Source organism: Natator depressus, chromosome 4 (assembly GCF_965152275.1).
Source record: "Natator depressus isolate rNatDep1 chromosome 4, rNatDep2.hap1, whole genome shotgun sequence".
In the NCBI taxonomy this organism is placed as follows: domain Eukaryota; kingdom Metazoa; phylum Chordata; order Testudines; family Cheloniidae; genus Natator; species Natator depressus.
In genome coordinates this window covers 819,897-844,772 of record NC_134237.1, presented here as the reverse complement: position 1 = coordinate 844,772, position 24,876 = coordinate 819,897, and the positions used below count along the sequence as shown (strand labels likewise).

The following is a 24,876-nucleotide window of genomic DNA, read 5'->3' as shown; positions in this document are numbered from 1 at the left end:
CCTGCAACCACACGACAAAAACACTAACCCAGGAACCTATCCTTGCAACAAAGCCCGTTGCCAATTGTGTCCACATATCTATTCAGGGGACACCATCATAGGGCCTAATCACATCAGCCACACTATCAGAGGATTGTTCACCTGCACATCTACCAATGTGATGTATGCCGTCATGTGCCAGCAATGCCCCTCTGCCAGGTACATTGGCCAAATGGGAAAGTCTCTACGTAAAAGAATAAATGGACACAAATCAGACGTCAAGAATTATAACATTCATAAACCAGTCGGAGAACACTTCAATCTCTCTGGTCACTCGATTACAGACCGAAAAGTCGCAAACTTACAACAAAAAACTTCAAAAACAGACTCCAACGAGAGACTGCTGAATTGGAATTAATTTGCAAACTGGATACCATTAAATTAGGCTTGAATAAAGACTGGGAGTGGATGGGTCATTACACAAAGTAAAACTATTTCCCTATGTTTATTTTTCTCCCCTACTGTTCCACACAGGTTCTTGTCAACTGCTGGAAATGGCCCACCTTGATTATCACTACAAAAGGTTTTTCTTTTTTTCCTTCTCTCCTGCTGGTAATAGCTCACCTTACCTGATCACTCTCGTTATAGTGTGTATGGTAACACTCATTGTTTCATGTTCTCTGTGTATATAAAATCTCCCCACTGTATTTTCCACTGTATGCATCCGATGAAGTGGGCTGTAGCCCACGAAAGCTTATGCTCAAATAAATTTGTTAGTCTCTAAGGTGCCACAAGTCCTCCTGTTCTTTTTGTCTGTGGTGTTGTTGTTCTCTTGGCTGGAGAGAGACAGAGATCAGCAGGGTATTCTGTAAAGCTTGGACCAGGTATGAAAAATCATCAGCATCATACCTAGAAATCAGTCATTTGGAACCACAGACATGGAAGTAGAACAGGAAACGTTTAGTTTAGACGTGATCAGGTTTATCTCTTTATTTTGGGCTTGTGGATTCCTCTATGCTAAACACAGGTGTTTTTGTAACCTTTAAGCTGGACCCCAAGAACCCCGTTCATGATGCTGAATCCTTGCAACTGCTATTTTAATATCTTGCAACTGCCTGATTTTCCACATGTTCTTTCTTTCTTTCTTAATAAAATTTACCTTTTTTAAGAACATGCTTGGATTTCTGTGTCTTTAGAGGTCTGTGCACGTTTTTCAGTTAGTTGGTGGCAACAGCTGATTTCTTTTTCTTTTCCTTTTCTCAGCTCTTCCCCGGGGGTGGGGGTGAGGGGATGAAAGTGGGACCTAGTGGGGTAGAGCAGGGGGCTGGAGCCAGGACTCCTGGGTTCTCTCCCTTGCTCTGGGAGGGAAGTGGGGTCTAGTGGGGTAGAGCAGGGGGCTGGAGCCAGGACTCCTGGGTTCTCTCCCTTGCTCTGGGAGAGAAGTGGGGTCTAAGTGGGGTAGAGCAGGGGGCTGGAGCCAGGACTCCTGGATTCTATCCCTTGCTCTGTGAGGGAGGTGGGGTCTAGTGGGGTAGAGCAGGGGGCTGGAGCCCAGATTCCTGGGTTCTATCCCTTGCTCTGGGAGAGAAGTGGGGTGTAGTGGGGTAGAGCAGGGGGCTGGAGCCAGGACTCCTGGATTCTATCCCTTGCTCTGGGAGGGAGGCGGGGTCTAGGGGGGTAGAGCAGGGGGCTGGAGCCAGGACTCCTGGGTTCTCTCCCTGGCTCTGGGAGGGAGGTGGGGTCTAGGGGGGTAGAGCAGGGGGCTAGAGCCCGGACTCCTGGGTTCTCTCCCTGGCTCTGGGAGGGAGGTGGGGTCTGGGGGGCAGAGCAGGGGGCTGGAGCCCGGACTCCTCTCCCCATGCCCAGGCGGGGGTGGCGGCGCTGTGGGGTGCCCGGGGTGATTGTGTCTCACTCCCCCAAGGGGAGAGCGGCGCCGAGCGCTTCGTTCACCGGCCCCGCGACGCGGTCCGAGCCCCTCGCCGGCCAGAGCAGCGGCCGAGCCCCGGGAGCGCGGCGAGAGCCCCGGCCCCTGGGCCCCCGGACCGACCGGAGCCGGAGCTGCCGCGGGCCCGTCCCCCGCGGGCTGCGGGGCCCCTGGGGGCTCGGCGGGGGGACAATGGGGGGGGCGGGGGGCCCGGCCCGAGCTGTGACCCCCCCTCCCGCCGGCCGCCCCCAGCCGGGGGGTGCGGCCCCCCGAGCTCCAGCCCGAAGCAGGGGAACCTCCAGCCTCGGCACCCATGGAACAGCGGCCTCGGCCGGGGAGCGAGTCGCGGCTCCGGGCCGGGCAGCCCCGAGGCCACGGTCCCCGCCGCGCCCAACCCGCCCGTCCTCTCCCGCTCGGACTGTCCCTTCCCTTCGCCTGCGGCCCGCCGGGGTCTGCCCAGCGACCGGTGACGGCGCCGGGCCTCCGCGTCGCCATTGGCGGGATGCTCTCCCCCCAGCCAATCCCTGCAGGCCGGGGGCTCCCGCGGCAGGAGCTGGCTCCGCCCTCCGCGGCGCTCTCGGGTCCCGGGGCCAAGTCTGGACGCGCTGCGGGGGGCCCGGGCCTGGCGCTGGCGCTGCGCCTCCTGCTGCCGCTGCCGGGGGCCGCCGCCCTGCCGGGGCCCGATCCCGTGAGTATCGGGGGGGGCGGGGAGCTGGGTGCGGGGGGGGGCAGCCGGGCCGTGGGGGTGTCGGGGGGGTGCAGGGAGCTGGGGGTCGGGGGGGGCAGCCGGGCCGGGGGGGTGTCGGGGGGGTGCAGGGAGCTGGGGGTCGGGGGGGGCAGCCGGGCCGGGGGGGTGTCGGGGGGGTGCAGGGAGCTGGGGGTCGGGGGGGGGCGGTTCTGGGCTCTGCGTTCAGAGGCGTCGGGAGACCCCCCCCCGCCGCCCCCCCCCGGCACTGAGCGGTCGCTGACAGGGATCAGTGACGTTGCTATGGTGACCGGGGGGGGTAGCCTGGCCCCCCTGTGCCCGGCGCTGCCGGGGGCTGCGGGGACAATGTGCCGTGGGGGGCTGAGCGCCCCGACCCGAGCGGTGACCCCGGCATCTCCCGCCGACCCCCCCCCAGCCGGGGGTGCGGCCCCGCTCGGACCGGCACCCATGGGTGCTGCACCCGCCGACAAGCCCCTCGCGGCCCCATGAGGCTCCCGGGCTGCAGGGAGTCCCCGGGGCCGGGCGCTGCCCAGGCTGGGTCCCTGCCGCGTCTCCGGGCCGGGCGGGGGTCTCAGACCCGCGCCCTGTGGGCAGAGCCGGGCTGAGGGTTAGCGGAGGGAGTAAATTGACCCCCCAGACAGACCAGGGTTCAGTGACGGGAAAAGGCTTCTTGGGTCTCTCGGACCTTTAATGGCTCCCAGACGGTTCCTCACGCCGGGTTTCACCCCAGGGCCCGGGACTCCCGAGTGCGGCTTGTCCTTGGCTCCGTCCAGCTGGGCTCCGTCAGCACCAGTCTGGTCGCGCCCACAGTCCCCAATGGGTCCTGTCTGTCCTGGAAGCAGGTCCTTCGAGGTGTCATCCCAGGGAGGAGATGTCAACCCCGCTCGCTCTCTGGAGGTGTGTTGGCGCCGCAGGGCGGGGGAGAGTTTGGAGCTCCTGGATCGGTGCCTTAGTCAGGTCTTCGTTTGGGCGCGAGCTCCCGCTGCAGAGCAGAGAACAGCTGCTGCGTTTGTGCGGTTGGGATCTCCTGAACCTGCCGGATAAAGAGCTTCCGGATCCCTGCACAGTGGGGTGAGGAGAGGGGAAGGCACATCCTGCTTTTCCAGGCGTGCACTTGAATCTTCCTTGTTCCCCAGGAGGCAGCAGCTCAGACCCTGGGGAGCTCAGCAGCCCGTATTGAGCTGGGTGAGGCTGTGGGGTGGGTTTGGGGTTTGTTTGAAATGGTTTAAGGCACATTGGTGCCCTTGTGTCACCTCAGTAACAGGCTTGGTTTGACTTAAACAGGGTTAGGCCCCAGCGCAGCCTGGCCTTACAGGATCATAGGACCATGGAAGACATGGGTTGGAAGAGAACTCAGGAGGTCATCTAATCCAACCCCCTGCTCAAAGAAGGACCAATCCCCAACTAAATCATCCCAGCCAGGGCTTTGTTAAGCTGGACCTTAAAAACCTCTAAGGAGGGAGATTCCACCACCTCCCTAGGTAACCCATTCCAGTGCTTCACCACCCTCCTAGTGAAATAGTGTTTCCTAATATCCAACCTAGATCTCCCCCACTGCAACTTGAGACCATTGCTCCTTGTTCTGTCTTCTGCCACCACTGAGAACAGATGAGCTGCTTCCTTTTTGGAACCCCCCTTCAGGTAGTTGAAGGCTGCTATCAAATTCCCCCCTCACTCTTTTCTTCTGCAGACTAAATAACCCCAGTTCTCTCAGCCTCTCCTAAGTCATGTGCCCCAGCCCCCTAGTCATTTTCGTTGCCCTCCACTGGACTCTCTCCAATTTGTCCACATCCTTTGTTTAGTGGGGGTGGGGGACCAAAACTGGCCGCAATACTCCAGATGTGGCCTCACCAGTGCTGAATACAGGGGAATAATCTCTTCCCTCGATCTGCTGGCAATGCTCCGACTAATGCAGCCCAATATGCCGTTGGCCTTCTTGGCAACAAGGGCACACCGCTGACTCATCTCCAGCTTCTCACGCACTGTCATCCCCTGGTCCTTTTCTGGAGAATTGCCGCTTAGCCAGTCGGTCCGCAGCCCGTAGCGGTGCATGGGATGCTTCCATCCTAAGTGCAGGACTTTGCACTTGTCCTTGTTGAACCTCATCAGATTTCTTTTGGCCCAATCCTCTAATTTGTCTTGGTCACCCTGGACCCTGTGCCTACCCTCCAGCATATCTACCTATCCCCCTACCTTAGTGTCATCCGCAAATGTTCTGACGGTGCAATCCATCCCATCATCCAGATCATTAATAAAGATGTTGAACAAAACCGGCCCCAGGACCGACCCCTGGGGCGCACTGCTTGATACTGGCTGCCAGCTAGACATCGAGCCGTTGATCCCTACCCGTTGAGCCCGACGATCTAGCCAGCTTTCTATCCACCTTATAGTCCATTCATCCAATCCATACTTCTTTAACTTGCTGACAAGAATACTGTGGGAGACCGTATCAAAAGCTTTGCTAAAGTCAAGGAATAACACGTCCACTGGTTTCCCCGTATCCACAGAGCCAGTTCTCTCATCATAGAAGGCAATCAGGTTGGTCAGGCATGACTTGCTCTTGGTGAATCCATGTTGACTGTTCCTGATCAGCTTCCTCTCCTCCAAGTGCTTCAAAATGGATTCCTTGAGGCTCTGCTCCATGATTTTTCCAGGGACTGAAGTGAGGCTGACAGGTCTGTAGTTCCCTGTATTCTTGTTCTTCCCTTTTTTAAAGATGGACACTATATTTGCCTTTTTCCAGTCGTCCGGCACCTCCCCCAACGGCCTCAGGTTTTCAAAGATAATGGCCAATGACTCTGCAATCACATCAGCCAACTCTCTCGGCACCCTCGGAGGGACTAGATCCGACTCTATGGACTTGTGCATGTCCAGCTTTTCTAAATAGTCCTTAACCTGTTCTTTTCACCATTGAGGGCTTCTCACCTCCTCCCCATACTCTGCTGCCAAGTGCAACAGTCTGGGAGCTGACCTTGTCTGTGAAGACCGGCAGAAAAAGCATTGTGAGTACTTCAACTTTTTCTACCTCATCTGTCACTAAGTTGCCTCCCCCATTCAGTAAGAGTCCCACACTTTCCCTGACCACCTTCTTGTTGCTAACATACCTGTAGAAACCCTTCTTGTTACCCTTCACATCCCTTGCTAGCTGCAACTCCAATTGTGCTTTGGCCTTCCTGATTACACCCCTGCATGCTCGAGCAATATGGTTATACTCCTGCCTAGTCATCTAGTTTCCACTTCTTGTAAGCTTCCTTTTTGTATTTAAGTTCACCGAAGATTTTCACTGTTAAGCCAAGCTGGTCACCTGCCATATTTGCCATTCTTTCTGCACATCGGGATGGTTTGTTCCTGTGCCCTCAATAAGGCTTCTTTAAAATACAGCCAGCTCTCCCGGACTCCTTTCCCCTTCATATTAGCCTCTCAGGGGATCCTGCCCATCAATTCCCTGAGGGAGTCAAAATCTGCTTTTCTGAAATCCAGGGTCTGTATTCTGCTGCTCTTCTTTCTTCCTTTTGTCAGGATCCTGAACTCGACCATCTCATGGTCACTGCTGCCTAGGTTGCCACCCACTTCTACTTCCTCTACCAATTCTTCCTTTTGGTGAGCAGGTCAAGAGGAGCAGGGCCCCTAGTTGGTTCCTCCAGCACTTGCACCAGGAAGTTGTTCCCAACACTCTCCAAAAACTTCCTGGATTATCTGTGCACTGCTGTATTGCTCTCCCAGCAGATGTCAGGGTGATTGAAGTCCCCCATGAGAACCAGGGCCTGTGATCTGGAAACTTGTTAGTTGTCTGAAGAAAGCCTCGTCTACCTCATCCTCCTGGTCTGGTGGTCTATAGCACAAGCCCACCACGACATCACTCTTGTTGCTCTCTCCTCTAAACTTAACCTAACCATTAGAGAATGGAAAGTTACAGCAAGTCCATCTGGGTCTGTCCAGAACTTTCTCTTTTGTTCCAGTCCAGAAGCTTCTCCTCCCTCCAGCAGCCCACACTTAGCCCCAAGGGGCCCCTCCTTAGTCTTTTGTTCTTGTTCCTGCCAAACATTGTCAGCTGGACTCGTCTTCAGCTCTTTGTTTTCCAGCTGGTCACAGCTGGTTGGCTTCCTGCAGAGAATGGGTCATCCATCGTCATTAGTTGCTTGGTGCCAAATGTCCAGGCAGTTGTCTTCTGGGACTCCCCATCAGCATGGGGCTCAGACCCCAGATAGTGAGGCATCAGTCACACCTGGATCTCTGCAGCGTAAACAACCTTTTCCCCCACCTTGATAACCATGCAGCTTATAGGGGAAACTGAGGCACACACATTACAAATCACGGGGAGAGGTGATTAGTGGGTGATGCTGAGAAAGATCAGGTGATGATCGGAGCAGGGGAGTCCGCACCGGAGAGTTCAGAGAGCAGGGCTTGGTGAACCCAAGTCCAGTGCATGGCCCTTTTGGAGAGTCGGGGAGCTGACCTAGGGCGGCCAGGTGAATGTAGAGGGGAGGGTGAGGAGATGGGGAGCAGAGGGTCGGATGGGCCATCGCCTTGGAAGCTGAAGTTACTGAGGACAAGTGTGGGAAGCTGAGGAAAGGGAGGGAGAGCTGGGGTGGGGACCAGGGAGGGTGACTGAGGGGAGGAGCGGGGTGGATGGCAGACGACAGCAGCGTGGAGAGAAGAAAAGAGAGAAATTAGGTGCAGGGCTCTGCAAAAGAAGAGATGGAGTGAGGAGGGGAGAGGGAGTGGCTGGAAGCAGCAGGCGAGTGGGGAGCAGAGGCCGCTGCAGGGCAGTGTCAGAGGCAGGGAGCCAGGCCTCTGAGAGGCAGGAGCGGGATCAGACTCTGATCCGTAGTGTCCCTGTTGCTCCCATCACTGCAATGTCCAAGAGGTAGAGCCATAAAGGGGCTAAGGTGCCTAAATCCCAGAATCAGGCCCCCCAGTGTTCACAGTTTTGGGCCCCACGCTGCAGGCCAGTCAGCCTCAGCTCAGTCTGTGGAAAAATCATGGAGCAGGCCCTCAAGGAATCAATTCTGAAGCACTTAGAGGAGAGGAAAGTGATCAGGAACAGTCAGCATGGATTCACCAAGGGCAAGTCATGCCTGATTAACCTAATTGCCTTTTATAATGAGATAACTGGCTCTGTGGATGAGGGGAAAGCAGTGGACCTGTTATTCCTTGACTTCAGCAAAGCTTTTGATATGGTCTCCCACAGTATTCTTGCCAGCAAGTTAAAGAAGTATGGGCTGGATGAATGGACTATAAGGTGGATAGAAAGCTGACTAGATCATCTGCCTCAATGGGTAGTGATCAATGGCTCCATGTCTTGTTGGCAGCCTGTATCAAGCGGAGTGCCCCAGGGGTCAGTCCTGGGGCCGGTTTTGTTCAATATCTTCATTAATGATCTGGAGGATGGCGCGGATTGCACCCTCAGCAAGTTTGCAGATGACACTAAACTGGGAGGAGTGGTAGATATGCTGGAGGGTAGGGATAGGATACAGAGTGACCAAGACAAATTAGAGGATTGGGCCAAAGGAAATCTGATGAGGTTCAACAAGGACAAGTGCAGAGTCCTGCACTTAGGACGGAAGAATCCCATGCACTGCTACAGACTAGGGACCGAGTAGCTAGGCAGCAGTTCTGCAGAAAAGGACCTGGGGTTACAGTGGACGAGAAGCTGGATATGAGTCAACAGTATGTCCTGCTTGGCAACAAGGGCAAACGGCATTTTGGACTGTATAAGTAGGAGCATTGCCAGCAGGTCGAGGGACGTGATCATTCCCCTCTATTCGACATTGGTGAGGCCTCATCTGGAGTCCTGTGTCCAGTTTGGGGCCCCACACTACAAGAAGGATGTGGAAAAATTGGAAAGAGTCCAGCAGAGGGCAACAAAAATGATCAGGGGGCTGGAGTACATGATTTATGAGGAGAGGCTGAGGGAACTGGGATTATTTAGTCTGCAGAAGAGAAGAACGAGGGGGGATTTGATAGCTGCTTTCAACTACCTGAAAGGGGGTTACAAGGAGGATGGATCTAGACTGTTCTCAGTGGTGGCAGATGACAGAACAAGGAGCAATGGTCTCAAATTGCAGTGGGGGAGGTCTAGGTTGGATATTAGGAAACACTGTTTCACTGGGAGGGTGGTGAAGCACTGGAATGGGTTACCTAGGGAGGTGGTGGAATCTCCTTCCTTAGAGGTTTTTAAGGTCAGAAATCACATTGGGAAAGAAAGCTACTAGAGCCTCCCCTGGGATAGTGCTTGGAGTGTGCTGTAGACCACCGGGATCTGATTTGGATATGGATCGAGCCCTCTTTAATGTTTTTAATGAAGTAAATACTAATGGGAACTGCGTGATCATGGGAGACTTTAACTTCCCAGATCTAGACTGGAGGACGAGTGCTAGTAATAATAACAGGGCTCAGATGTTCCTAGATGCGATAGCCGATCGATTCCTTCATCAAGTAGTTGCTGAACCGACAAGAGGGGATGCCATTCTAGATTTGGTTTTGGTGAGGAGTGAGGACCTCCTAGAAGAAATGGTTGTATCGGACAACCTTGGCTCGAGTGATCATGAGCTAATTCAGTTCAAACTGAACGGAAGGATCAGCAAAAATAGATCTGCCACTAGGGTTTTTGATTTCAAAAGGGCCGACTTTCAAAAATTAAGGAAATTAGTTCGGCAAGTGGATTGGACTGAAGAATTTAGGGATCTAAGGGCAGAGGAGGCCTGGGATTACTTTAAACCAAAGCTGCAGAAGCTATCGGAAGCCTGCATCCCAAGAAAGGGGAAGAAATTCATAGGCAGGAGTTGTAGACCAAGCTGGATGAGCAAGCATCTCAGAGAGGTGATTAAGAAAAAGGAGAAAGCATACAAGGAGTGGAAGATGGGAGGGATCAGCAAGGAAAGCTACCTTATTGAGGTCAGAACATAAAGGGATAAAGTGAGATGGACCTTGCAAAGAGAATTAAAACCAATCGTAAAAGGTTCTATAGCCATGTCAAGAAGAAGAAAACCAAGAAAGAAGAAGTGGGACCGGTAAGCACTGAGGATGGAGTGGAGGTCAAGGATAATCTAATGGCCCAATATCTAAACAAATACTTTGCCTCAGTCTTTAATAAGGCTAATGAGGATCTTAGGGATAATGGTAGCATGACAAATGGGAAGGAGGATATGGAGGCAGATAATACCATATCTGAGGTAGAAGCGAAACTCGAACAGCTTAATGGGACTAAATCGGAGGGCCCAGATAATCTTCATCCAAGAATATTAAAGGAACTGGCACATGAAATTCCAAGCCCATTAGCAAGAATTTGGAATGAATCTGTCAACTCAGGGGTTGTACTGTATGATAGGAGAATTGCTGACATAGTTGCTATTTTTAAGAAAGGAGAAAAAAAAGTGATCCGGGTAACTACAGGCCTGTTAGTTTGACATATGTAGTATGCAAGGTCTTGGAAAAAATTTTGAAGGAGAAAGTAGTTAAGGACATTGAGGTCAATGGTAAATGGGTAAAAATACAAGATGGTTTTACAAAAGGTCGATCATGCCAAACCAACCTGATCTCGTTCTTTGAGAAAGTAACAGATTTTTTAGACAAAGGGAACGCAGTGGATCTAATTTACCTCGATTTCAGGAAGGCGTTTGATACGGTGCCACATGGGGAATTATTAGTTAAACTGGAAAAGATGGGGATCAATATGAAAATTGAAAGGTGGATAAGGAATTGGTTAAAGGGGAGACTACAGCGGGTCCTACTGAAAGGTGAAATGTCAGGCTAGAGGGAGGTTACCAGTGGAGTTCCTCAGGGATCGGTTTTGGGACCAATCTGATTTAATCTTATTACTGATCTCTGCACAAAAAGTGGGAGTGTGCTAATAAAGTTTGCGGATGACACAAAGCCTGGAGGTATTGCCAATTTAGAGAAGGACCGGGATATCATACAGGAAGATCTGGATGATCTTGTAAACTGGAGTGATATTAATAGGATGAAATTTAATCGTGGGAAGTGTTAGGTCATGGGATTTAGGGATTAATAACAAGAATTTTAGTTATAAGCTGGGAACACATCAATTAGAAGTAACGGAGGAGGGAAAGGACCTTGGAGTACTGGTTGACCACAGGATGACTATGAGCCGCCAATGTGATATGGCCGTGAAAAAAGCTAATGCGGTCTTGGGTGCACCAGGCGAGGTATTTCCAGTCGAGATAAGGAGGTTTTAGTACCATTCTACAAGGCACTGGTGAGACCTCACCTGGAATACTGTGTGCAGTTCTGGTCTCGCATGTTTAAAAAGGATGAATTGAAACTGGAACAGGTACAGAGAAGGGCTACTAGGATGATCCGAGGAATGGAAAACCTGTCTTATGAAAGGAGATTCAAGGAGCTTGGCTTGTTTAGCCTAACCAAAAGAAGGCTGAGGGGAGATAGGATTGCTCTCTCTAAATATATCAGAGGGATAAATACCGGAGAGGGAGAGGAATTATTTAAGCTCAGTACCAATGTGGACACAAGAACAAATGGCTATAAACTGGCCATCAGAAAGTTAGACTTGAAATTAGAGGAAGATTTCTAACCATCAGAGGAGTGAAGTTCTGGAACAGCCTTCCAAGGGAAGCAGTGGGGGCAAAAGACATAACTGGCTTCAAGACTAAGCTTGATAAGTTTATGGAGGAGATGATATGATGGGATAACATGATTTTGGCTATTAATTGATCTTTGTCTACTAGTGGTAAATAGGCCCAATGGCCTGTGATGGGATGTTGGGGGGGATCTGAGTTACTACAGAGAATTCTTTCCTGGGTATCTGGCTCGTGAGTCTTTCCCACATGTTCAGGGTTTAGCTGATTGCCATAATTGGGGTCGGGAAGGAATTTTCCTCCAGGGCAGATTGGCAGAGGCCCTGGGGTTTTTTCGCCTTCCTCTGCAGTGGGGGGCACGGGACACTTGGTGGAGGATTCTCTGCACCTTGAAGTCTTTAAACGGTGATTTGAGGACTTGAGTAGCTCAGATATAGGTGAGAGGTTTATTGCAGGAGTGGGTGGGTGAGATTCTGTGGCCTGCTTTGTGCCGGAGGTCAGACTGGATGATCATAATGGTCCCTTCTGACCTTAGAGTCTATGAGTCAGGCTTGACAAAGCCCTGGCTGGGACGATTTAGTAGGGGTTGGTCCTGTTTTGAGCAGGAGGTTGGACGAGATGACCTCTTGAAGTCCCTTCCACCCTGATATGTTGTACCAATAAATTAAAAACCAGCAGGATCTTATTAAAGGGAAAAAGGCAAAATACCACATTTATTGTGAATACAGAAAGAATCATAGTAAGCAGTTAGTTATAGCTATAACATTCCATTCAATCTCATATTTATTCACACATTCACACACACACACACACACACACACACAGAGGTTCTGCAAGGTTGTCATCATAGTTACCAGCCTTAGAGTTGCTCATGCCAAGCCACTGGCCAGGTGGCCTGGACATGAGGAGGGAGCAGGGCCTTGTCAGATGCTCATCTGATGCTCCTGGAAGTTGGTTTGCAGAATCAGACCCCAAAGTTCTCACTTTTTAGAGTCTCTTTTTATAGGAATTTCTTCCTAGGCCAGTCTGTGGGAATTGCTTCATCATGCTGTTGCTGAATCAATCAGCAGATGGCACATTCCTGACGGCTCCGTGCTGCTAGATGTTATCTTGTTCTTTGGTTCTCCCATTCTTGAGGCTGTTGGGTGGATTCCAGTCTGCCCTCCGGGGGTCCTCTGGTTATTTCCACTTGACGCCTTCTTCAGCCGATGGACACTGGATTCTTAGGCTGGCACCTCCCTGATCATTCAGTTATTATCCACACCAAGCATCCATCCACATACATCCTCTATCTCTATTTTAATCACAATTGTTAATACAACAAAAGGGCGAGGAGTCTCTGGGTGCTGTTTCTGTTGTTAGAGTATTGCTTTGAGTCTCTGTGAATTGCTTTGAGAACAGACTCTGTCTTAGAATGTACTAACACAATTAGCAGCTTGCAAGTTTCACACATAGAGGGAGAGAAACAGTACCAAAACCCAAGAGACCTCTTAATTAGTAATACCCTGGAATTTAAACTATGGGGAATCAAACTCATTTGTGATTTTAATACAGAACTTCTTTAATATGATCCAACATAATCCCCCTTTTGACACTAAGATTTATAATCGTCAGTGTCACTTTCTATGTAGCCTATTCAAGAGAAGGTACTGTGAGGCAATTTGAGTTTGTGATTCCAATTCATGCCACATACACGATCCTAGTGATGTATCTTTACTACAAGGTTCTGGGGCAACAGGCAAGGTGAGGCACACCCACTTTTGAGGAGTCCATTCGATACAACCTCTAGTGTCCAATAGCTTCCCTCCCTCCCCAGCCCACTGGCTCAAGGTCCAGGGTAGCCAGAAGGATCCCATGTGTAATATGGGGAGTGGGTTAACCTTCAATACCTTTGCCTCCAGGGACTGTTGGTGTGCAATTTTGACAACAATTTCTCCCATTAACAAGTCTGGTTTCACAATACTGGAAACATATTGCATCCATTCATGTTGATAAGTGTCAAACAACGATCTCTTTCTTTGTTTTAACAAATGCATCAAACCCTTAATATTTCCCAATATGACGCAGAACATTTTGTGTTCCAAAGTAGCTCGTGCAAGTATCTGCATTTCAGTGCATCCCAGAGCTATGGCTGTGTAGTTTCCTATTTCTAATATTTTTTTTTTAATGGATAAGCCATGTGGTAGTATTAAGCCATTACTAAAGATTCCATCGGCCTTTTAGGTTACCCAGACCAATTTGGACCAAGTCTACGTTGGCATGTACTTGTTTTTGTATCAGGCTGTCCTGTAGCTGGGACAGAGAGCTTAATTTATTTTTAAGTTCCTGCAGGTCTTCAGTATCTTTTTTTTTTTTTTTTAACACACAACAGTGCTAGCAACAAGACAAAACACAAGACAAAACATAGAACACAAAACACAATTTCTATTGTGACAGTAGATTCATGGTATTGGGTTACTTTTCAGCTGGCATCAGCTTTTCCTGATTTTTCTGAAAGACAAAAAGAACATGTTTCTACCCCTTTTGGGGTGGCAGATTATTGCTTAAAATATTTCTTTTACAAATACCCTTGCTGATTGCAGGCAAAACAGAGGAATTGCCCCCACATTTTCCTGTTTTTGTTCTATAGGTGGGCCAGGTTTCAATGGCTTTTATCTTTTAAGGGTTATGGGGAAATTATCCCACTGTTTAGTCATTAAATCCCTGAGTTTTCCTTCTTATACAGCAGACCAAGTTTATAATGTTTTTCCTGCTGTGTTAAGCTTTAAGTTTTATTTACAGGTAATAACTGAGAAGCATCATTACCATACGACGTTAAAGGGTTTTTCCAAAAATCATACACACTATACATTGTTACAGGGATACTTATTATCATTAAATTTATTAAAATTATCTTGTTATCCCATGCCTTTTATTTAGACAATTTGTTTGCTGACCAGGTATGTCCTTTATCTGCAGCTCCTTTGTGCTGCTAATTCTTTCCTTCCTTTATCATTTAGGTAATTTGCATTTTCACAGAAGCTTCCTGCTTTTGGATTTAAAGCCATCAGCAGCTCACTAAAAGGGACACCATCAACTTTCACCAGAGTTTTGATTACTTTTAACTTCTGCTTCCAAAACACACAGCAATCTGAAAAAGAAAACCCAACCTATTGTGGCTCCCTTTGGAGCCCTAATAGCATTTTAATTAAGTAGCATGGTATGTTTGCATTTCTTTTGCCCCTTCTACAATATACCCTGCACATGTTCTGGGGCAAATGCACATTCCTTCCATAGTTTAACTTCTATAACATTATCCAGATCCATTTTTACATAAGGTGTCACTATTCCTTTTTTTTGCTTGCAGAGGTTTCATGTACCTTTATCAAAGTGACAGTCTGATTACTCAGAGCCATTTTAAGACTCAGTGTTTCTCACATTGCTTCTTTTTGTTTTGTGCACCTCACCCCTGCTGTTGCTTCAGAGAGGCACTGTTTTTTTAATTTTTTTTTCTACAACTCTCATCTGTTATTCTGTTACAAAAACAAACAAACAAACAAAAAGAATCGAGAAAATTTTTTTTTTTTTATATTCTCCTGATTTTGACTGCCCAGCTGCAGCCACAACTTAAAAACATTTTAAATTTTGTAAAGCATTGAGTTACCTTTTAAGGGTTGAATGCCAAATCCCAAAGCCAAACAGCACTAATTACCTGTGTCTAGCAAAAAGGTCTGTCAGTTTTGCAACTTTGAATTAAAGAGTCAAATGGATTTTTAGTGGCATTATTTAAAACAAAAACAAAACCAACTGGTCCTTAGAACTTTACATATTTACACACACACAGATAGATACATACACATTTTCTTTTCTTTAACATCCCTTCCACGTTGCTCTGTTTTTTTTTTACATCTTACATTCCCTTTATACATTTGAGGCAGTTAAGTTCCAATAGAACCCCCTTATGTTCTTTTAGCAAATTTGACTAAATTGTTCAGTCAAATGATTTTAATCAGTTTCTTTTGCCTGGCTAATTTACAGACATTCCTTTGGAAAAGGGCCCATTTTTCCCTCAGAATGGCTGCAAAGAAACCAAGAATGCTCTTTCTCTAACACTTTTTTTTTCCTTTTTAACATTTTCACAAAGTTTAGCTGCTTAATTCCCTCCAGCCTCTGCAGAGTTAACTTTTTTTTTTTTTTACTCTTTCTCTTTGTAATTATGCCTGGGGGTGCCATACATAGGACCTTCTCCCCCTTTACCTGCCTCCCTCCAGCCTCTGCAGAGTTAACTTTTTCACTCTTTTTGTATTCCTGGAGTGCCTCTTTCACTATTTTCAGCTGGCTTTGGGTATTTGTAGCCAGCACCTTCCAATTGTCTGCTCCCTTTTCCGTTTGTGCCTTTTCCTCTTTACATGAAGACAAGCGGAGGGAAGAATCCTTACATGCCTCCCACAACAACCAAATTGCTGCTGCATCTCTTTTGGCAGCACTAGAAGGTTTGTATATGAGGATATACTGAGCCAATCTATCCTCTAGGTCCGAAATAGTGCAGAGATCAGCTAGGGCTTGTTTAGTCCAAGGACTGTGCCCAAATTTTTGAAGGTTTTGTTTAAAAGGTGTAATTTCTTTAACAAAAGGTGAGGTTGGAGTTCCTTCTGACTCCATTCCTCCCTCTGGTACTGGCTTACCCTGTTTTCTTTTAAACATCTTAACATGGATATTTCAATCTCTTTGTCACTGCTGGTATTACTTAGCAAGTGACACAGCCTAGATTCTGAAATCATAGCTTAATCTATGCGTTTTTCCCCTGCTACCTTCCCGGAGGCCAGCAGGTCCCCTGCTACCTTCCCGGAGGCCAGCAGGTCTGGTTAACCTATTTCTCCCTGCTACCTTCTCGGAGGCCAGCCGGTCCGGTTAACCTGTTCTTCCCTGCTACCTTCTCGGAGGCCAGCAGGTCCCCTGCTACCTTCTCGGAGGCCAGCAGGTCTGGTTTAATCTGTTTTCCCTGCTACCTTCTCGGAGGCCAGCAGGTCTAGTTTAATCTGTTCTTCCCTGCTACCTTCTCGGAGGCCAGCAGGTCCCCTGCTACCTTCTCGGAGGCCAGCAGGTCTGGTTTAATCTGTTTTTCCTGCTACCTTCTCGGAGGCCAGCAGGTCCCCTGCTACCTTCTCGGAGGCCAGCAGGTCTGGTTTAATCTGTTTTTCCTGCTACCTTCTCGGAGGCCAGCAGGTCCCCTGCTACCTTCTCGGAGGCCAGCAGGTCTGGTTAACCTAATAGAAATGCCTAGCTCACTAGAGCTGGCGATGTGCACACCAATATTTACAATAACTGAGGTTTTTTACCAATATTCCCCCTTTCGCAATTCTCCACCAAAATGTTGTACCAATAAATTAAAAACCAGCAGGATCTTATTAAAGGGAAAAAGGCAAAATACCACATTTATTGTGAATACAGAAAGAATCATAGTAAGCAGTTAGTTATAGCTATAACATTCCATTCAATCTCATATTTATTCACACATTCACACACACACACACACACACACACACAGAGGTTCTGCAAGGTTGTCATCATAGTTACCAGCCTTAGAGTTGCTCATGCCAAGCCACTGGCCAGGTGGCCTGGACATGAGGAGGGAGCAGGGCCTTGTCAGATGCTCATCTGATGCTCCTGGAAGTTGGTTTGCAGAATCAGACCCCAAAGTTCTCACTTTTTAGAGTCTCTTTTTATAGGAATTTCTTCCTAGGCCAGTCTGTGGGAATTGCTTCATCATGCTGTTGCTGAATCAATCAGCAGATGGCACATTCCTGACGGCTCCGTGCTGCTAGATGTTATCTTGTTCTTTGGTTCTCCCATTCTTGAGGCTGTTGGGTGGATTCCAGTCTGCCCTCCGGGGGTCCTCTGGTTATTTCCACTTGACGCCTTCTTCAGCCGATGGACACTGGATTCTTAGGCTGGCACCTCCCTGATCATTCAGTTATTATCCACACCAAGCATCCATCCACATACATCCTCTATCTCTATTTTAATCACAATTGTTAATACAACAAAAGGGCGAGGAGTCTCTGGGTGCTGTTTCTGTTGTTAGAGTATTGCTTTGAGTCTCTGTGAATTGCTTTGAGAACAGACTCTGTCTTAGAATGTACTAACACAATTAGCAGCTTGCAAGTTTCACACATAGAGGGAGAGAAACAGTACCAAAACCCAAGAGACCTCTTAATTAGTAATACCCTGGAATTTAAACTATGGGGAATCAAACTCATTTGTGATTTTAATACAGAACTTCTTTAATATGATCCAACAGATATTCTATGAGCTCACACAACAGTGTGGGAGGAACCGAGTGATTTGGGCATCACCTTGGGGGTAGGAGACACCTGGTTTCAGGCTCCCTCTGCCTGTGGGGGAGACTGGATTTGAGCAGGGCTCTGCCACCTCACAGGGTGCCCTAGTCCCTGTGCTGTGGGGTACTCTGCTGTGGGGCCCCCTCCATCGCTCCCGTGGGAGCTATTCCACTGGGGAAAAGTAGAACTGGGCCAGAGAGCAGGGGCTTGAGAATGGCTCTGTAGCCGGGTGGTTGGAGCCTTCACCCGGGTGGTGGGAGACCCTGGGTCCAGTCCCCCTGCTCCACTGACTCTCTTGAATTAGTTAGCCAGGGAGGAGCAGCATCAGCAGCCCTGCTCGCCAGATCTGGCGTCTGATTGTGACTGAAGGGGAGTGAAATGGACAGTGGCTGGTGCTGGCAGGAGGGACGCAGGGCGTTCGGCAGCCGGAGGAGCTGAGGGGAAGAAAAGGGGAGAGCTCTGTACCCGTTAGATCCATCTGTTCTTCAGCTCATGCATAAGCCAGGGCAGGGCTGTGCCTGTTGTGTGTGTCCAGCGTCCAGCACGGGGGGGCAGGGGGGGAGGCTCTGGTCTGTAACTGGCCATTAGGAACTAGGGAGCAAGGCCCCGATCCTGCAGACGCTGTGTGTCACGTTACTGAGGTGAGGGAAGGCTCCAGGGGGCTGTGAGAGTGAGTGAGGGTCCACACTGCGAGGCTGCAGGATCTGAGACTAAATAACCCCTGAGACACTGAGGAACTAACGGGACCAAATAAGTCACCAGCCTGCGTCAGCCTGTCCCCCCGCCTCCCCAGGTCCTGACCCCCCCCCCCCAGACGTGTGTGTAACTCCCCAGAGCCGTGTGGGACACTCACGTGGGTGAAGGGATCAGGGATTCCGTCTCTGCATCATCAGGCGCTTTGGGAGCTGTCGTCCTTCCCCATCCCCTTTGGCCCTGATCCTGCCTGTGGATCTGTGGGGCCGGGGGATCAGCCTGTGAACTCTGTGGGGCAGGGCCTGTGCAGTGACTGGCACGACAGGGGGGGCCCGATCCCTACAGGGGACCTGGTGTGCAGCCACAGCATGAATAAATGAAGACCAAAGCAGACTGTGAAGAGTTACAAAGGGGATTACAGTGGATGAGAAGCTGGAGACGAGTCAGCAGTGTGCCCTTCTTGCCAAGAAGGCTAATGGCATATTGGGCTGCATTAGTAGGAGCATTGCCAGCAGATCGAGGGAAGTGATTCTTCCCCTCTCTTCGGCACTGGTGAGGCCACATCTGGAGTATTGTGTCCAGTTTTGATTCCCCAACTACAGAAAGGATTTGGACAAATTGGAAAGACTCCGGTGGAGGGTAACGAAAATGATTGGGGGCTGGGGCACATGACTTCTGAGGAGAGGCTGAGGGAACTGTGTTAATTTAGTGTGCAGAAGAGATGGGTGAGGCGGGATTTGATAGCAGCCCCAACTACCTGAAAGGGGGTTCCACAGAGGATGGAGCTAGACTGTTCTCAGTGGTGGCAGAAGACAGAACAAGGAGCAATGGTCTCATGTTGCAGTGGGGGAGGTCTAGGTTGGATATTAGGAAACACTATTTCACTAGGAGGGTGGTGAAGCACTGGAATGGGTTACCTAGGGAGGTGGTGGAATCTCCTTCCTTAGAGATTTTTAAGGCTCGTCTTGACAAAGCCCTGGCTGGGATGATTTAGTTGGGGTTGGTCCTTCTTTGAGCAGGGGGTTGGACTAGATGACCTCGTGAGGTCTCTTCCAACCCTAATCTATGATTCTATGATCTTACAAAACTGGGTGACTGGGCAACAAAATGGTAAATGAAATTCAGTGTGAATAAATGCAAAGTAATGTACACTGGAAAACATAATCCCAACTATACATATAAAGTGACAGGGTCTAAATTAGCTGTTACCATTCCAGAGAGATCTTGGAGTCATTGTGGATAGTTCTCTGAAAACATGCACTCAATGTGCAGTTTCAGAGGGGTAGCCGTGTTAGTTTGTTTATGGAGGACACTTGTCTCAGTGGCTATTAGTCACGATGAGGCAGGGATGGTGTCCCTAGCCTCTGTTTGTCAGAAACTGGGAATGGGGCGACAAGGGATGGATCCCGGCATGATTCCTGTCTGTTCATTCCCTCTGGGGCACCTGGCACTGGCCACCGTCGGCAGACGGACACTGGGCTAGATGGACCTTTGGTCTGACCCAGTCTGGCCGTTCTTATGTTCTGAATAAGTTATAGTAAATTGTGTGCAGAGCCAGTGTCCTGGCTCCCACCTGTAGCTTGGACACATCCCCCTGCCCACCTTGCCTTCCCCAGCATCAGCTCCTGCATCTCCCATCCCCCAGTCCTCCTGCCCCACCCTCTCCCATAACACCCCCTTCCATTTCCCCACACCGCACTCCAGCCCTGCCCCTCCTCCTGGGCCCCTTTCCTTCTTCACACTCCCCTGCACCCCCAGTACACTCTCCCCATATACTCCCCTACTCCTCACATATGCTCCAGCCCCCCTGTACCTCCCCACCCCTTCCCCTCCTCACTCCCCCTCCAGCCCTGCCTCCCTTTCTCCTCCTACCCCACCATCTCTTGCTCCCCAGTCAGGCCGTTCTGTGAGCCCTTCCCCAGGTCCCCCTCCCACAGGAGCGCTCCTAAGGGCTGGCACCGCCTTTTGTGTATTGCCAGGGGCTCCCTGGCAGGGTCTGGTTGGGTCTGACTCTCCCTCCCCCAATCTCTCCCCCCCATCCTCTCCCCAGGCCAGCACTCCAGGCATGTATTGGACACGGTGGTGTCGGAGCCCGGCCCGGGGATGCCCTGGTTCAGCCGTGTTGTGTACGTGGACGATCAGGTCAACTACGTCTACCCCAGCGGGACGCAGAGGGTGGAGCCTGGCCCAGTGTGGATGGCGCAATACGAGGGTCCGGAGTTCTGGGACGAGAGGACCTGGTGGGGACAGCGCTACCAGAAATGGTATAACGCGAGTCTGAACACCCTGAGTCAGCTCTACAACCAGAGCGAGGGTGAGTGCGGGACACGACCCGACTTAGGGACGCAGGGACATGGGGTGGGGGGGCGCAGTTGATGTAAACAGGCTGAATGGACACAGGGATGCGTGTTGGGGATGGGGGGAAGGGTCAGCCCTCAGGGGCATTTTCTCGCTGGAGTCAGTGTGAATGTGGGGGACAAAGGGACATGGGGTGGGGGGAGGGGCTGCAGGATGGAGGGTTCATGTGAAAGACATGTTTTGACACACTCCAAAGTGGGACTCTCATACTGTCCCCTCCCCAAACACTCAAGATTTCTGCTACCAGTCCCACCTGCAGCTGCCTCTGCTGCCCTTCGGGTGACCCCCCCCCGCCCCTCGTGTGTGGTCATTTCCCGGGCAGAGCGGCAGAGGTGCGACTGCCAGAAGTTCCCATCAGACCCGGCTAGTCTGACCTCCTGGTCACCCAGGCCAGAGAATGGCACCCAGCGATTCCTGCATGGAGGGGTTTGTTCCTCCCGACTACGACAGTGATGCTGTCAGACCCTAGAGCTAGAGCAGGGCTCTGAGACGTCTTGTCTCATTTCCCAGACACCGAGTGATGGGGAATCCCAATATCGACAGCCCCAAGTGTTGAGACATCACGAGTCAGGCCTCCAAAATCCTGAGTTTGGCTTAAATGTCGTCAGTATTTTGGGGATAATATTGGAGCTTATTTTTATTTGCCCTCTGGTTTGAGCCTTTAGGGGACACATTTCTGGAGTTTTCCCCGCTGCTGGAAGGAGTAGATGTTAGTGCTGTAAAAAAAGAGAGCTGAGACTCTCCTCTAATCCCATGAGTCCAGGAACTGGGGATTTAATAAAACCACCCGCTATTATGAGACGCACAGTAAAGTCACAAGAACAGGCAGCTCTGCATTCACCCAGCCCTGGGGAGAAGCTGCTCACCTGTGAGCCTCCTTCATTGTTCGCTTTGTCTTATTTCCAGAGTGAGTTTATCTAAGGTCAGATTCCTCTTCACTCTGCAGAGTGAGGGTCTGACATTGACTTGGGCTGGAGAGTTAGTGAGAGAATCAGCCCCTGCAACGTGCAGAGACTCCCGGGCTTCCTTACTCCTGGCAGCACAAACCCCTGCCTGTGTCCCCTGGTTGGAGCCCCTGGTTCCCTTGCACACTATCGATAGATGTGTAAAGAGCCGTTCTTCCTGCTCGGTCCCTGATGTGGGGGGCTGTAGCCACATGGCCAGGCCCCCTGATTGTGCTTTGTCCCCAGTCCCTTGTGGTACTCTTTTCCCCCACCTCCCCTCGAATCCCAGCAATGAGAACTAATTCCCATCCTGTCCTGGACACCTGGGTTCCTGGTAGCCCTACCCCAGGACTAAGCGACAGGGCGGAGGGTTGCCAAGTGTCTGCCCCCCAGCGCGCCCCCTCTGTAGCTAGTTTAACCCTCTCCTGACTAGTCTCGCCCATTGGTCCCCTGCTGCTGAGCCCGTCCAGCCTGACCTGCTCACAGGGACACTGGCCTCCCCAGTGCTGAGAGGGGCTCTGCTCGCCCGCCCCTAAGCCTGCGCTGGGGAGCTGCTGTTCCGTCCCCATTGCCCCCTCCCCAACCACTGTCCCGACTGCCCCCTCCTGCCCTCCTCCCCCCATTTACCCCCTCCTCGCAGTCCTGGGGCTGCCAGCTCGCCGGAGACTGTCCTGAGTCCTGCATCTTGGCCACCAACAGTGTTCCCCTCTCTAGCTGCGTCTGCCCCCAACACGCAAATGGGGGAATTCGGGATCTGGTCCCTCTGAGACCCCATCGGTGCCCACATCCTGCTCATCCCTGTGGAGTGCAGCATGGAGGAGAAGAGGGGTGGGTGAGTCTGCCTGACCCACCCCAGTGCTCTCGGGCGCCTGGCTTGGAATCTCTGCATGTCTGTGACCAGCCGCCCCGCACTTCTCAAGCTTCTCAGTGGTTCTCTCGTTGTTACTCCATCCCTTTTCCCCTCCTTTGTTTTCTCGCTTTTTGGCTTTAGTTGATTGGTGTAAATAGTTAGTTGGACTCTCGTAGCGAAGTTTCCTCTGCTTCTGGAACTGGGCAAGGCTCAGTCTCCGGGCTTCAAACCTGGTGCCTTCTGCGGCAAGCCCATGCCTTAGAGCGACCGGCACTCTAGCTGTCTAAAGTGCGTGGATGAGACTCCTCTTGTGGATCGTGGTCAGCTCTGCCACCAGTTCAGTCCACATGTGAAACAGGACAGGGAGGCCAGGCTGAAGTCCCTCCTGAGGGAAGCCGCACTCAAACCTTCTTCAGAGCCAAGCCAGTCAAACTTGGCACCGTGTACCTCAGTGCTGGTACGAAGAGCTGATGCAGAGAGAGTCTGTATGGGACTCTCGGCACCGTTCCCCATGCCCAGGGCCAGGAAAGAAGCATAAGCAGCAGCTGTCTGAGAGGTTCCCCATCTCTAAGAAAGGACAATCATGGGGAGTGCAGGGGAGTACGACCTGCATCTGGCCACTCCTCTGCCCCTGCTCCGCAGGCGATACCGTTGACTCTGCCCTGTTCACAGGCTCTGTGGAGTCCAGGACCCGGCCAGCCGCCGGCACCAGAGGGGCAGTGAGGCACCAGCAGGGTTGCGGTACCGTCCATCCCAGAGGCATTTGGTGGCCAGGGACTGGCCGGTATGTTCGCTACAACAGTTGGTGCCAGCAGCGCAGGCAAGCAGAAGGGAGCATGTTGCCCCAAACTCCCATCTGGTACCAGGCCCCTTCCTGTCTGCTTATGTCGAAGCAGGCTTCCCCATCTCGGCCCCGATCCCTAGATCCTCAGCACCATCTCTTGGAGCCAACAGGTACCACACCCACCTCGTCCCCACAAGATGACTCATCATCCAAGTTGGAGTTTGAATCTTGCACCCAGCCGAGGGACTGGTACCAGTACCCCACCAGTCAGTCCTATGCAATGGTGGATCCTGGGGTGGGGGTTCCTCCGAGCGCCTGGCTCAGTGGGCAATGGCCCATGCAGATACGATCGCCTTTTTGAAGCCCCTGGGGTTTTCCTCCTCTGCCTGGCCCCCCTGTCTAGGCGCTCCTACTCAGTGGTGTCTGAGAGAAGGATTCCTCTGCCACACCAAACAGCAGCTGATCCCGACTACGATATTGAGCCAGGTACAGACGCTCAGAACCTGGAGCTACGGGATCCGGTTGGTGCAGAAGGAGAGGAGGAAGGTCCCATGCTGGTGCAGGCTGCCTCCTCCTCCCCCCCAGAAGAAGCAGGGATGGGTGTTTTGCCACCCCAGGACACTTCAAGTCTCACCAGGAGATATGGGAGAAGGTGGCCTCAAACTTAGGGCTGGAAGTGGGGGTTATTAAAAAGTCCTCCAACAGCCTGGTCAACATCTGGGCTGCAGTGGCCCTATTGAAGGTAGCTCTGCCTCTCAATGAGGCCATCATGGGTCCAGTTAAAACCCTGTGGTGGACCCCTTCCTCACTGCCCCCCCACGTCAAAGAAGGCAGATAGGAAGTACTATGTCTCCACCAAAGGGTAGGAGTATGTATATTCCCATCACCCTTCCAGATCCTTGGTGGCCTTGGCAGCCAATGAGAGGGAAAGGCCAGGGTTGTAAGGGACAAACCCCCAAGTCAAAAGACTCAAAAAAGCAAGACCATTTTGGTAGGAAAATGTATTCTACCAGTCATCTATAGCTCCACAGCTCCAGCCAACAGGCACTGCTGGGCAGATATGACTTTGACCTCATGTTGAAATTTTAAGATTCGCTTCCTCAAGCGTCCAGGCAGGAGAGTGTTGCTCTGGTGGAAGGGAAGGGAAGGCAGTGGCCGGGGCTTCCCCACAAGCCACCCTTGACACAGCGAATGCGGCGGCTCTAGTTATGGCGTCAGCAGTGCCCATGCAAAGGGGCTACTGGCTTCACTCCTCTGGCCTACAGGCAAAGGTCCAGCAGTCTCTTCAAGACCTTCCGTTTGAAGGGACTTTGCTCTTCTCAGAGCAAACAGATGCCAAACTGCACAGCCTGAAGGCCCCCAGAGCCATCCTCAAATCCTTGAATCTCAGTGCCCCGGTGCCTTCGAGGAAACATTTCAAGCCCGAACAGCCTGCCCGCTTTCCAGGCCCGCCTGTTCAAAAAGCAGAACAAAAGTTATAGGTGCAGACAGCCACCCCCATCTGCCTCGGCCTTGCTGCCTGGCCCTCACAGATACTCAGGGGGCTCCAAGCAGAGCTTTTGACGGGGCACCCAAGGGCATTACACCAGTTCCCATACCGGATCCTGCTTCTCTATTGGTTTTGGACCATCTCTCCTGCTTCAGCTCGGCAGGTCCCTTATCACCTCAGACCATTGGGTGCTGAGTACGGAGAGAAGGCTTTGGATTCTTTGACCATGGGATGGTGTTCCATGAAGGAGGAGTGCTAGGCAGAGACGGGCTCC

The 24,876-nt window shown here is 51.1% G+C and overlaps 1 protein-coding gene across 1 annotated transcript; it reads left to right on the top strand.

Moving 5' to 3' along the window:
- The first annotated feature begins 2,448 nt into the window (after positions 1 to 2,448).
- Positions 2,449 to 24,876, top strand: LOC141986093 (H-2 class I histocompatibility antigen, Q9 alpha chain-like). Its single transcript, XM_074950250.1, has 4 exons — positions 2,449 to 2,512; positions 2,560 to 2,591; positions 20,228 to 20,491; positions 24,758 to 24,876. Exons 3-4 carry the CDS (start codon positions 20,281 to 20,283, stop codon positions 24,859 to 24,861), a joined length of 315 nt encoding a protein of 104 aa, XP_074806351.1. The 5' UTR covers positions 2,449 to 2,512; positions 2,560 to 2,591; positions 20,228 to 20,280; the 3' UTR covers positions 24,862 to 24,876.